At 44.1% G+C, this 13,440-nt stretch overlaps 1 protein-coding gene across 1 annotated transcript in view; it reads right to left on the bottom strand.

Annotated features, from left to right (window-relative positions):
* CTNND2 (catenin delta 2) overlaps positions 1 to 13,440 on the bottom strand; it is an 891,951-nt gene that overhangs the window by 83,950 nt on the left and 794,561 nt on the right. Inside the window, exon 16 of the mRNA XM_069958560.1 lies at positions 11,014 to 11,164. Within this exon, the coding sequence (XP_069814661.1) occupies positions 11,014 to 11,164 (151 nt within the window). The remainder of the gene's footprint in view (positions 1 to 11,013; positions 11,165 to 13,440) is intronic.

Here is a 13,440-nt window from a genome sequence, read left to right as displayed (position 1 = left end):
AGGGGGCTATATACTACAGGGGGAGAGCGCACAGGGGGGCTATATACTACTGGGGGGAGCTCACAGGGGGCTATGTTCTACAGGGGAGAGTGCACGGGGAGGCTATATACTACTGGGGGGAGCTCACAGGGGGCTATATACTACAGGGGGAGAGCGCACAGGGGGGCTATATACTACTGGGGGAGCAACAGGGGGCTATATACTACTGAGGGAGAGCGGACAGGGGGGGGCTATACACTACTGGGGGAGCAACAGGGGGGCTATATACTACCAGGGCAGTCACCCCCTTTGTACCTAATATCAAAGGCCTGGTGAGAGAGAAAAAAATGCCAGTTTTCCCGCTAATAAGCAGCAATTCTGTATATAAATAGTTGAACGTTTGTGACAAAGTAACAAAACACGTTTCCTACTGATGTTCAGCTCGGACCTTCACCTGACAATAGACCCCGGTAAGTGGACCTTCACTAAAAGTTGTTGAGTACCCCTGCTCTATACAGTAATCGTACTATAAAGAGACAGGAAAGAAGGATGACAGGGAGGTGTAGACACAAGCAGGGCCCCCTCCCCACTCCCCCGGGCCCCTCCCCCACACACTCACTACTTTCTCTGCTAGCTTCCTGCTCTCTATGATGCCGAGACAGAAGAGGGGGAGGGGCCCGGAGCGGCTGTGAGGAGAAGAGCTGAAGCTGAGACCTGCACCACATGGACCCCCTGTAGCTTCCCTGCTGAGTAAGTATAGTGTGTGTGTGTGTGTGTGTGTGTGTGTATATGTCAGTAGTATGGATCATGGATGTAAATATGTATTGAGCATAAGTGCATAAATCTGTGTAAAGTGTGACTGTAGTGTATACAGCATGTGTTGGGTGTGTATGATGGGTGTATGATATACATGTGTATGTGTGTGTATGATGGATGGATGATATACATGTGTATGTATAATGGATGGATGATATACATGTGCATGTGTATGTATGATGGATGGATGATATACTGTTACATGTGTTGTGTGTGTATGATGGATGGATGATATACATATGTATGTGTTGTGTGTATGATGGATGGATGATATACATGTGTATGTGTGTGTATGATGGATGGATGATATACATATGTATGTGTTGTGTGTATGATGGATGGATGATATACATGTGTATGTGTTGTGTGTATGATGGATGGATGATATACATGTGTATGTGTGTGTATGATGGATGGATGATATACATGTGTGTGTATGATGGATGGATGATATACATGTGTATGTGTGTGTATGATGGATGGATAATATACATGTGTATGTGTGTGTATGATGGATGTATCTTATACATGTGTATGTGTGTGTATGATGGATGTATGATATACATGTGTATGTGTGTGTATGATGGATGGATGATATACATGTGTATACACAAGCAGGAGCAAAGTGCAAAGAATGCATATCCAAGCAAACTCAGCAAAAACATGTATAGCTTTATTATACATACAGAAAACTTACTATAAGCATGATACTTGGTTCCATAACAAACAAAAGAACCCAATGACCAAATTCCGCATCCAGGATCCTTTTACAGTGCGCATGTCGCTGTCACAACGGACAGCGGCATTTAACCGCTCCTGAGCAGCTTCATATGCAGCAAGGGTCTGCTGCATATGAAGCGTCCACCACTGCTGATGACTGTGGCCCACGATCATTTAACCATTGCGGTCCCGTCCCCTATCATCTCCCTCTTGGATCTGCCGCTGCAGCCAGCGATCGCTCGCACCCCAGGTCCACTCCCATCCTCCCCTGGAACAGTCACAGTAGCCTGCTGTCCCTCGCATCTCCCTCTTGGATCTGCCGCTGCAGCCAGCGATCGCTCGCACCCCAGGTCCACTCCCATCCTCCCCTGGAACAGTCACAGTAGCCTGCTGTCCCTCGCATACTCCCAGCATACCCTCTTGTGCACTATGGCTATGGCTATGTGCCTATGGCTATGACTGTATCCCAGTTTTCCAGGGGGTCCTCCGGCTGTATCCACCTGCTGCACGGAGCAGCCAGACAGCGGAAATCATTACCGAGAGTTCAGGTTCGGACCATCCCTAGTATCAAGCATCGAAATAAAAAAGATGATGTCGGTATGAAACGCAAAATTCTGGTGATATCCCTACCTGCTACATATAATTGTGCCTTGAATGGTTTATTCATTATATTTTATGTTCTCATATGCACCATATTCTGGTCTGATGTATCATTATTATTGCCCTTGGACATGCTTTGAGTCTGATACATGCATATACAGTTTAAAGAGCACCATCTTTTTGGGGGGCATTGACCAATTCCCCGATATTGTGGGAATATACGGATGACACATTTAGAAGCATTGGGGGAGATTTATCAGACATGGTGTAAAGTGAAACTGGCTCAGTTGCCCCCGGCAACCAATCAGATTCCACCTTTCATTTTCCAAAGAGTCTGTGAGGAATGAAAGGTGGAATCTGATTGGTTGCTAGGGGCAACTGAGCCAGTGTCACTTCACACCATGTTTGATAAATCTCCCCATGGCGCTTGTACACTGACCGCACACAGGTTTGTAGAGTCATTGTAAATTATTATTGCGATACTGTGTAAATAATGGACTCAATTTAGTTTATGACTTAGTGAGACGATACGTGTGGAGTCTCATCCACTCATGGCAATGTAACTCTATTTTCTTGTCCTGCAGATGCATGAGTCACATGGTAACTGGCAGTCTCTGATATTTGGTCAGTGTAGGGACCTTTATCATTGTTTGTGACAGTGTCAGGTGGGTCTGTGGTACTGTGCCCACCCTGCTCTTGAATTATGGCTCCGCCATTATGCTGCTGCTTCCGAAAACGATTGACAGCCAGCTCATCTTTGGCTATATTGAAATCCTGCACAGCCAGCTGCCAATCATTCTTGGAGGGTGGTCTGTAGGCAGAGCAGTGGTCCAAGAGCTGGGCGGCTGTAAACAGTGTAATAGATCCGCCTCATTCCTAGTCACCTAGAAAATGCAATGCAGGTAACTGGAAACTGGCAGCTCTAATATGTGCGTATCCGTACTTATATAATAGGGCTTGTGCATGGAAATTGGCTGGTGTGAGACATATCCGAAAAAAAACAATCTTCCAGTGGCATCTGCCTCTGCACACCGCTCCGGAGACGTCAGTCAAAGATACGTCTCAGATTCTTTTGTTAATGGGGGGCCCAGACACTTCAGCTCTATGGGGCCCTGAAATTCCTGATGGCTGCCCTGCCCCAGGGGATATAGTCTATACCCAGGGGAGTAAAATAGCCTGGGCCAGAGGAAGCAGCAAGATCATCAGCTGCTCACAAGTTAACGTAATGCTGCCACTTTACGCTGGCAGAGACTGACAGCAGACTGACCACCTCTCCGACTCCCCTGTACTCTTATAATCTGGGCGGTCCGTGCACCTGTCCTGTGGGCCAGCTTAAGGAAAATTTCCTTGGCGGGTCACAAATCCTGGCATCGTGGGCCAGAGTTTGACTGCTCTAAACTATATACCCGAGGGTGTAAAATATCCTTGGCCAGACTATCCCTCAAAGCCATAAAGTTGTCACTTCACTGGTTTTCTCACCCTGTCTCTATTTTGTTAAAAAGTGCCCTGTCTCCTATCTCTGCAGGGCTTCTGGGTCACTCCATCAGTGTAGACATTTCCATCAGTGTATGACATCAGTGTATGTGCTTATCGTTGTATGACACGCCATACGCTGATCAGATGACCCATAAACATTTGGCTGATAATCACCCCATGTAAAGCCACCGGACTTTATGACTTTTTAATATTATGAACAGCCAGGTTTCAATGTATTCTCATTGAAAATGACAGGCAAGGGATCCGCAGCAGATTTCGCTGTGAATTTGCAGCGTTAAATTCGCTGCGGATCCGGTGTGTTTTTTTTACCCTTACTGAGGGAGCGACGTGTGATTGCAACATCCTGCCCTGTTATGCTAAATAGAGATGAGTGAGTACTAAATTACTTAAATGCTCGCTACTGAGTTCATTATTTTTCATTGCTCGAGTGCTCGATTCTAGAAACAAACCCCATTAAAATCAATTGGACGGGGGGACGGAGATTAGTCAGCAGCAGAGAGCAGAGAACAAATGATTACACAGCAAGGAGGTGCATGAAAGCTGTATTCAGAGGTCAGAGAGGTCAGTGCAGTGATAGCCGGTGATGTAGCTGTAAATTAACTCTTTGTTGTCCTGTTTTTGTGCCTCATCTCCCTCCACCACTCCCCTCTCCTTAGACAACCATGAAGACAGGGGGGAGAGCTTTAAACTGCTTTTTCATGATAAACAAGCATTTTTCAGCTAATAAACCCCAATAACAACATTTCTTAAAAACACCTGTACTATTGATTTGTGGAAAAAAAATTAAATTAAAAGACAGTGACACTTTAAGTACTTTTTTCAGAGGCCTCCTACTTGGCAGAGGAGAGGTTGTCTGGTGCACCTAAAAATCCCATAAAGTAATGGATTGGCACAGCAGGGGGAGCGTGCATGGATGTATCAAAGACTCCCTCATCTCTGAACTAAGCCACTTTTACAGACTGACAATATTGTGTAAACACCCCAAAATAAAGTCCAATTGGGAAAAAAGTTAGGAAACACTCTTTACTGTACATTTATTTGTAGAGAGAACAAAAAGGAAAAGAAAAAAAATACTCCTAAACCACTTAAAAGCTGTCCCATCTCTCACCTTCGTTTCAGTCTTGTTCTCTGACAACCATAGACTCCATGGATGAAGGCAAACTCAAACTACACGAATTGGTATCTGTCATTGCATGTGTGTGCAAATAAAAAGAGCCTGTGGAGTCTCAGTTAAGAGTCTCAAAACACAGGACTAGCCAGATATCCCTCTCGGGAAGGGCCGAGCCAAAGGGTGGCTTCTGTAGGGAAACAACCAAAACCATCATATTAAGGGGCCCTATAAGTCAATGTAATGACAAGGGAAAAACCAAGGCCAGGTATCCATCCACAGACAGCTGTTTCGGGGTGTTGCCCCTCATCAGTGTTAAACAGGATTCTGGCTAGGTGGGAGCAATGCCTAGTAGAGCCATACGGGAAACAGATCACTGATCACAGGGAGACCAGCCAAAGATAACACTGACGGCTGCTGGCAAAAGCGCTCAATACAGTGAAATCCTAGGTGCATTGCTCCCTGGGAAATACAAATATGCAAAAAAAAGAGCCTGTTGAGCCTAATTTAAGAATCTCAAAACACTGGACTAGCCAGATATCCCTCTAGGAAGGGCTCAGCCAAGGGGTGGCTCCTGTAGGGAAACCACCAAAACCACCATATTTCGTGTGCGTGACAGGGTCCTGTTTACATTTTGAAGTATGGCAAATAGACTCATGAAGCCAATGCACCAAGTACAAGAACTGGCAAAGGTTTAAAGTAGAGAGGTGATCCCATATACTGTTCATTACACATAAAGGAGGGCCTCATGCTAAAGCTTTAAAAAATTAGCATGAGAGCCTGGTGGCAACCTTTCTTATAATTGGTGGAAAGGTCCTAGTGGTGACCCCCTGAAAATTTTTGATCAAGGCACTATTACGGTTGTTTATAATGAGCTCTTGAGTGCACATATTAGCCTACAGACCCTAATGGTCAGGGACAATTGGAATAGGAGGCCTAGACAAAGCGGAAAGGAATGGGCTGCTTTCTCTTAAAAAGACTCTTTTACTGTTTGAGGCCCAGCATATGTCCCACTTATTCTTACTACATAGGGTATACAATACTCTGTATATGCTTCACAAAATAGGGTATAGACCAAATTCTGATTCTGCATACGTTTTGGAGCTGTAGGGAGCTGGAGACATGTTGGAAAGGCATTATTGGAGTAATATAAGATGTGTTTGGCATTTTGTTGAGTCTCACACTTAGGGCCCTATTCCACCAGACGATTATGGTTCACATAATCGTTAACGATTAACGATCTCAAACGACCGCTATTTCCATGGAACGATAATCGTTACTTATGATCGTATTTGCGATAGTTTTTTCTTCGCTATTTCTTCGCTATTGCGTTCGTATCTACTGCGAAAGACCGAACAACGTCTTATTTAATGCGAACGATTTGCGAACGAGCAGCGATAAAAATAGGTCCAGGTCTTATAAAGCGATCAATGATTTCTCGTTCGGTCGTTAATCGTTAACTGCATTTCAACCGACCGATTATCGTTTAGATTCGAACGATTTAACGATAATCTGAACGATAATCGTCCGGCGGAATAGGGCCCTTAGACATTGGGCCACATGTATCATCCGGCGGAAAGTGCCGATTTGCGTATTTTTTTATACGCAAATGGCCGATTTGCGAATAAAATATTCGCAAATCGGCACTTTCCGCCGAGTACGCCAGGGGGCGGAAAGGGGGCGGAAAAGGTGCGGAAATGTACGCCGAAAACCTACTCCAGTCCTCAGCTGGCGTAGGTTTTTGGCGGTGCGTAACGGCGTGCACGGGATTTATGTAGAGGCAGTCCGCCTCTACATAAATCTCCGTAGCGCCGGAGCTGCGGGGGCATTTTTATGTCCGGCGTAAAAAACCCCGGACTTAATAAATGCCTCCCATTGTGTCCTAGGTCTCCTGGGCAACTTACAAATAGATGATCACACTGCATTGGGAATTCAACGAATATTAAACTAGACAAGGAAGACCATAGCATCAAAATGGACTAATTTGGGACCTCCTGATGTGCGAGAGTTTAAATATAGAATGAATGTAGTGATTAGAGTGGAAAGAGGGGTTTATATAAAAAGGAAGTGCCCAAGCAAATTCAAAGGAATTCCGTCACAGATGTTCCTGAATTCTCTCTAGACATATAGGGGGAGATTTATCAAAGGCTGTAAAATTTAGACTGGTGCAAACTGCCCACAGCAACCAATCACAGCTCAGCTTTAGGCAGTGCTGAAAGGAAAGAGGAACTGTGATTGGTTGCTGTGGGCAGTTTGCACCAGTCTAAATTTTGCACCCTTTGATAAATCTCCCCCATAGATGGGTCGTTTGAATGGACATGATCTATAACTTATGCTTGTTCTATATATAAGGGCTGTAGGACACTAAACTTTGCAAATTTCACAAAACAGATTTTAACTTGTATCTGACATGTATGGGTTTTATGTCGGTTAGGCTAGGTTCACACTGCGTTTTCAGCATCCGTTTAACGCATCCGTTTTTTGCAAAAAACGCATGAAAAACAGATTGCAAAAAACGGATTCATTTGTGTGCATCCGTTTTTCCATTGACTTCCATTATAAAAAAAAACGGATCCGTTTTTTTTGGCGGACCAAAACGGACCAAAAAACGTTGCTGACCCTATTTTTCTGGACGTTAAAAAAAACGGATCCGTTAAACGGATGCTGAAAACGCAGTGTGAACCTAGCCTTAGATTGGTTTTGTATGTTCAACCTGTTGTTTTTATGCAGTTCTATACGTAAACTGCTTTCTGTACTCTAAAAGACAGATGTATCAGAGATGGAGTACAAAGATGGCACCTGTAGCGCAATCTTAATAAGGAACTTGGGCTCCCGACCACCTTCTGACATAGCATCTCCCCAACCTCCTCTATGGCAGCAGTCCTAGCCCCAGTGAGCCAAATACTAGTGCTCCGGTTTCCACACCTCAGCAGGAGAAAATGCCAGCCTTTAAAATTGTGGCATGGAGTACAGCCTTTTATCTTTACAGCTAAACTTGTCGACTGACTCCAGATCTTGTTTCCAGTCATTGCTGTCGCCCCACAATGATGACCTGTCGCCTACCACTACAGCCAAGCAGAAACAAAGGCTCCAACTTGAACCTGGGGCCCGCTTCAGAGGAAAACAATGCTCCTAGCATTGGAGGTATAGTAAAGAGACAAGACAGGGACGCATTTGCAGAGTTCCAGGAAAACAACATAGTGATGCCTAATACATTGATGAAGGAAATGTAAAATGCATTTAAAATGTCACTATGAAAGGAGTTTAACAGTATATTGAAACCCTTCCAGGGATGTGCTTGCTAGATTTACGTTTTTTTTTTCAGACCAAAGATAAGCTCATGATTGCTGCCCGGCAGCAACAACCCTTACCGAACCCCTACTCCAAGCTGAAATTGTTTGCTGATCTCCCCACAGCTACACTACAAACGCAAAGGGAGCTTGGTCCTATCACTCCAAAAAAGCTCAGTGCTCTACAGCACGGTTTATGCTATTAAAACACCATCAGAGGGGTTCCTCAAAGCCTGTGAAATTCCTCTAACTGACCCCTTCCACAACATCTTTCAAAATCCAATCTGAAACTAATGGACCCTGAATGGCAAAGAAATGACACTGGCTAGATAAGCATCTCTGTAAGTAGTGTAGACATGTCACTGGAGAAGTATTTGAGGGGAGGTACATCTCACCCAGGCTAAGGCATATGGTGAGATGGTGAATCCAGGTGAGATCTGTCACTCAGCAGTGTTATGCTGCTGAGGGGTTTTTCCATGTTCCGGGCCTGGATTTACTGGAATGGTGGGTAGGTTGGTAGTGGGACCTGCCATTCCCCTCCCCCGGTCCAGTTCGGGTATTGCAGGCAGGTGTGCCTTGTTAAGCCTGCAGCAGGGTAAAAGCTCCACAGAGCTAGAGGAGATTGCTCTCAGCCAGGGTGAACAGCCTGCATGCTGTGTTTCCTGGGAGCAAGGAGTTCTATCACTGCTGGGGCCTATTCACACTCCACGATACCGCCTATGGAAGTGACAGATAGGTGACCTGTGTTAGTAAGTGCCCAGACGGGCAAGACCTTTTTGTTTTGTTTTATTATCAATGCACAGTGTTGCTGTATTTATGTTGCTGGACCGTTTATGCTACAAATAAACACCAAAGCTGTTTTTAAGTCCAAGTTTGCTGCCTGAACTGTGTCCTAACACACCATCCCCCGGGAAGATCCCTACAGTAGGTATGAAGTAGATGATCTCTTTAGTCTCATGATAGTGTGACTTAAAAGTGACAGCCCCTAATATGGCCCCCGAATGATGCCAAATTTTCTATATCTGTCTTGAACATTGTTTAATGTTTTATTGCACTGTGTGTGTTTTTTGTTACTTTATTTGGGACTTAATCTTCTCTCACTAAATGTGAGGGGTTTGAACTCCCCATTCAAACGTTCTTTTATATGGAGAGAAGTGTCTGAACAGAAGGTGGACATTGTGTGTGGGCAAGAGAAACATTCAGGGGGTTCAGACTGCTTGGGTGTTTGATGGACCTGTTGGGTGTTTGATGGACCTAACTGCCTACCTTACTAAACACACTACGCATACGCTAAGGGCTGATGCACATGTTTGCAGAAACACATCCGTGCATGGACAATGCCTTGCGGAGTGGACGTATTTCAGTAGTGTGCAGTAGCCATAACTCTTTCCCTGCTCCAGCAGCGCTTCCTCACAACTAACAGCAGGCAACTGAGTCGAGCATCTGGAGACTTGGGTTTATACACACCCAAATCACCTGATGAAGCAGGCCAATCACTGCAATCAATTTTATTCAAGCACCATGAGGTATTCGTTCAAGTATCAAGTACTTTTGAGTACCCTGATACTTGAGCGAATAGTGAGCTCAAACAAGCATGTTCGCTCATCTCTACATGGGAGTAGTATGATGTGCCACAGAAGTAAGGTAGAAAGTACCTGTTTGTGTATTACTGACAGAGCTGTTTGCTCTGTTTCCTTAAAGCGACTCTGTACCCACAATCTGACCCCCCCAAACCGCTTGTACCTTCAGATAGCTGCTTTTAATCCAAGATCTGTCCTGCGGTCCGTTTGGCAGGTGATGCAGTTATTGTGCTAAAAGACAACTTTTAAACTGCCAGCCCCGTGCTCTACCGGAGTGGCCTGCATTGTGTATGCATAAGGCTGGCACAACCTCTCTGTCTCTCCTCCCCGCCCTCCTCATCATTAGGAATGCTCCAGACAGATTGCCTCCTATTCTTCAACTGTGAGAGGACCGCACATGGGCTGGATTGTTAAGACACCCGTGCAAATGTTCAGCATGGAGAAAATGTTCCAGTGGCATTCCTTATGATGAAAAGGGTGGGGAGCAGGGACAGAGGGGTGGTGCAAAGTTAGGGCACAGATACTCCCGTAGGGCATGGGGTTGCCAGTTTAAAAATTGTTTTTTAGGACAATAACTGCACCACTTGCCAAACGGACCGCAGGACAGATCTTGCAGCTATCTGAAGGTACAAACGGTTTGGGGGGGTCAGATTGCGGGTACAGAGTCGCTTTAATGGAATGAATGAGAAAAAGCTGTGCACCATTGAGGGGGCTGTCATGGACTCGATGACAGCAGTCAGAGCACTAAAATCACCTTATCACCACTACGAAGGGTTAAGTTATCAAGTCCACAAGGGTTTACAAAAAATCGTTTGAAATGATGGGTACACTTTAATTTGAACAGAGCACGTGTGACCACTTAAGTGGATTTCAAAAGTCTGATGCAACCAAGAGCAACAGGTTATCAATGCAGGCACATGGGAGATGTGTGAGTATCTCTCTCTCAAACTGTATATTTTCAGACATGCCTGTACATTTAAAAGCACATGTTTAATTTCACATTATGCATCAGTTCAGACTTTTTGATCTTAAAGTCTAGCCAGACCCATTTTTTTTAGCAAGTGCTGGAAAGGGGAAGGATAAAAGAAATAACATGCTCTTACCTTTTCCAGCGCTGGTGGCCACATACCGATGCTCCGGTCCCCGGCCGCTTCCTGGTCTGAGCGAGCATCCAGGTCGTAACATGTGAGGTCCGCACAGTTAGTCAGCGGCCAAGGCAGGACCCCACTACGGCCGCTGACTTACTCAGTGGACCTCACACCTCGTGACCCGGGTCTCCACCAAGAAGCGGCAACACACCCGAGGTAAGAGCATGTTATTTCTTTTTTTTTTCTGCTGTTTTTATAAGCCCATAAAGTTACACTGTATCGTCAGGAAGAGGTTAATAATCCAACCTATTAAATATCCATAACAAAAAGCTTACCTATTAGTTCTTTATTTCTTACATCTAGGGCCATATTCCTTAAAGCGGTGGCAACCGCACATACCACTCTGTCATTATCAATTCGAAGGAGTTCAACCAAAATTGGTAGACCTTTTTCTTTGCGGACAGCAGCTCGTATATAAATAGACCACTGCAAAAAAAGTAAACAAAAATATTCCATTCCATTACGGCATTTATCAGCAACCATATGAAAAATGATTAAGTACGCATTCTCATATTTTTGAGTCAGTCTCTAAACACTCAAGCCATCTATAAAACAGATATATCATGTGCAGCATGTCAACCATTATCCTGTGATGAAGCAAAAAGTGGAGAAGGCTTGGAGAGGGGGGAAACATTCTACTTATGATAACCAAAGCGTGTGAGAAATTAAAACTAAGCTTTGGTTAGTTGCATGTTAAAACCATGGCACAAGCATCGCTGGAAACCAAGACAGTTAAAGGAGAAGTCCGGCAAAATTTTTTATTAAAGGGGTTATGCAGCGCTACAAAAACATGGCCACTTTCTTCTAGAGACAGCCCCACTCTTGTCTCCAGCGCAGGTGGGGTTTTGCTGCTCAGTTCCGTTGAAGTGAATGGAGCTTAATTGCAAACTGCACCTGAACTGGAGACAAGATCGTGTTGTCTCTGAAAGAAAGTGGCCATGTTTTTGTAGCACTGGACAACCCCTTTAACCCTTTGAGGACCAGGCCCAAAATGACCCAGTGGACCGCGCAAATTTTGATCTTAGTGTTTCCGTTTTTCCCTCCTCCCCTCCTAAGAGCTCTAGCACTCTCAGTTTTTTATCTACAGGCCATGTAAGGGCTTATTTGTTACAGGAATAGTTGTACTTTGTAATGGCGTCATTCATTTTCCCATAACATGTATGATGGAATCCCAAATATATTATTTATGAAGATATAAATTGATGAAATCGCAAAAAAGAATGCAATATGGTAACGTTTGGGGGGTTCCTGTGTCTACGTTATGCACTATATGGTAACAGCGACATGATACAATTATTCTATAGGTCAGCCCAAACACAACCATATGCAGGTTTACACAGATTCTCTAATGTTATATATTTTTTTTAAATGAAATCCTTTTTTTTGGCAATTAATTATAAATAAAATGGGACTATTGTGACGCTTATAACGGTTTTATTTTTTCACCTACGGGGCTGTATGGGGTGTCATTTTTTCCGCCATGATCTCTAGTTTTTATTAATACCATATTTGTGAAGATCGGACGTTTTGATCACTTTTTATTAATTTTTTTATATATATAATGTAACATAAAATCGGTAATCTGCGCACTTTTTCCCCTCTCTTCGTGTACGCCGTTTACCGGTCACAATGACGCTTGTTATATTTTAATAGATCGGACAATTACGCACGCTACGGTATATTATATGTTTATCTATTTATTTATTTTTATATGTTTTATTTATATAATGGGAAAGGGGGGTGATTTCAACTTTTATTGGGGGAGGGGTTTTGGGGTAGTGTATTAGTGTTTTTAACTTTTTTTTTTTTTACACATTTGAAGTCCCTTTGGGGGACTTGTACATAGATTAGTTTGATTTTTACACTGATGAATGCTATGCCATAGGCACAGCATTGATCAGTGTTATCGGCGCTCTGCTCATTGAGCCTGCCTGTGCAGGCTTAGAGTAGCAGAGCGCCGATCGGACCGCATGGAGACAGGTAAGAGACCTCCAGCAGTCCGTTATACCGATCGGGACCCCCGCAGTCACACTGCGGGGGTCCCGATCGGTAAGTGACAGGGGACTCCCCCTGTCACTTACACTTAAACGCCGCGGTCGCGCCGTGATCGCGGCGTTTAAGGGGTTAATGACACGCGGCAGCGCGATCGCTGCAGCGTGTCATTGCCGGTGAGGTCCCGGCTGCTCACTGCAGCCGGCCCCCACCTCCTATGAAGCGCGCTCCGCTCCGGAGCGCGCTTCATAGCGGGAATAACACCCGTGACGTAAGGTTACGTCATGGGTCGTCTGGGGACAGACTTCCATGACGTAACCCTACGTCCAGGGTCGTCTAGGGGTTAACCCTTCTGTTCTGTTCAGTCAAAAATGACCGAATTTGAAATTTGATATTTTTTAAAATATTCATTATGTGGTTCTGAAACTTGTGGTTCATTGACTTTTCCTCATTTGAGGGGTTCTTACTAATAGCAGTTTTTATTTATTTATTTATTTTTTGTTTACTTTGTGCTCCACATTTTTTTTTTACACTTGTACCGTTCAGTCAAAAATGACCGATAGCCTTTTATACTAATCCCCAGCCATTTTTTGAAAAAATTAAAGCCGTTTTAATCTCATTTTGGTCTATATATATATATATATATATATATATATATATATATATATATATTATATAGTTCATCTACTACTATTTATCAGTTTATCTAG

The sequence above is a fragment of the Dendropsophus ebraccatus genome, chromosome 2 (assembly GCF_027789765.1).
Source record: "Dendropsophus ebraccatus isolate aDenEbr1 chromosome 2, aDenEbr1.pat, whole genome shotgun sequence".
Taxonomy (NCBI): domain Eukaryota; kingdom Metazoa; phylum Chordata; class Amphibia; order Anura; family Hylidae; genus Dendropsophus; species Dendropsophus ebraccatus.
Note: the sequence above shows the minus strand (reverse complement) of the source record. Positions and strands in the feature narration are given on the sequence as shown.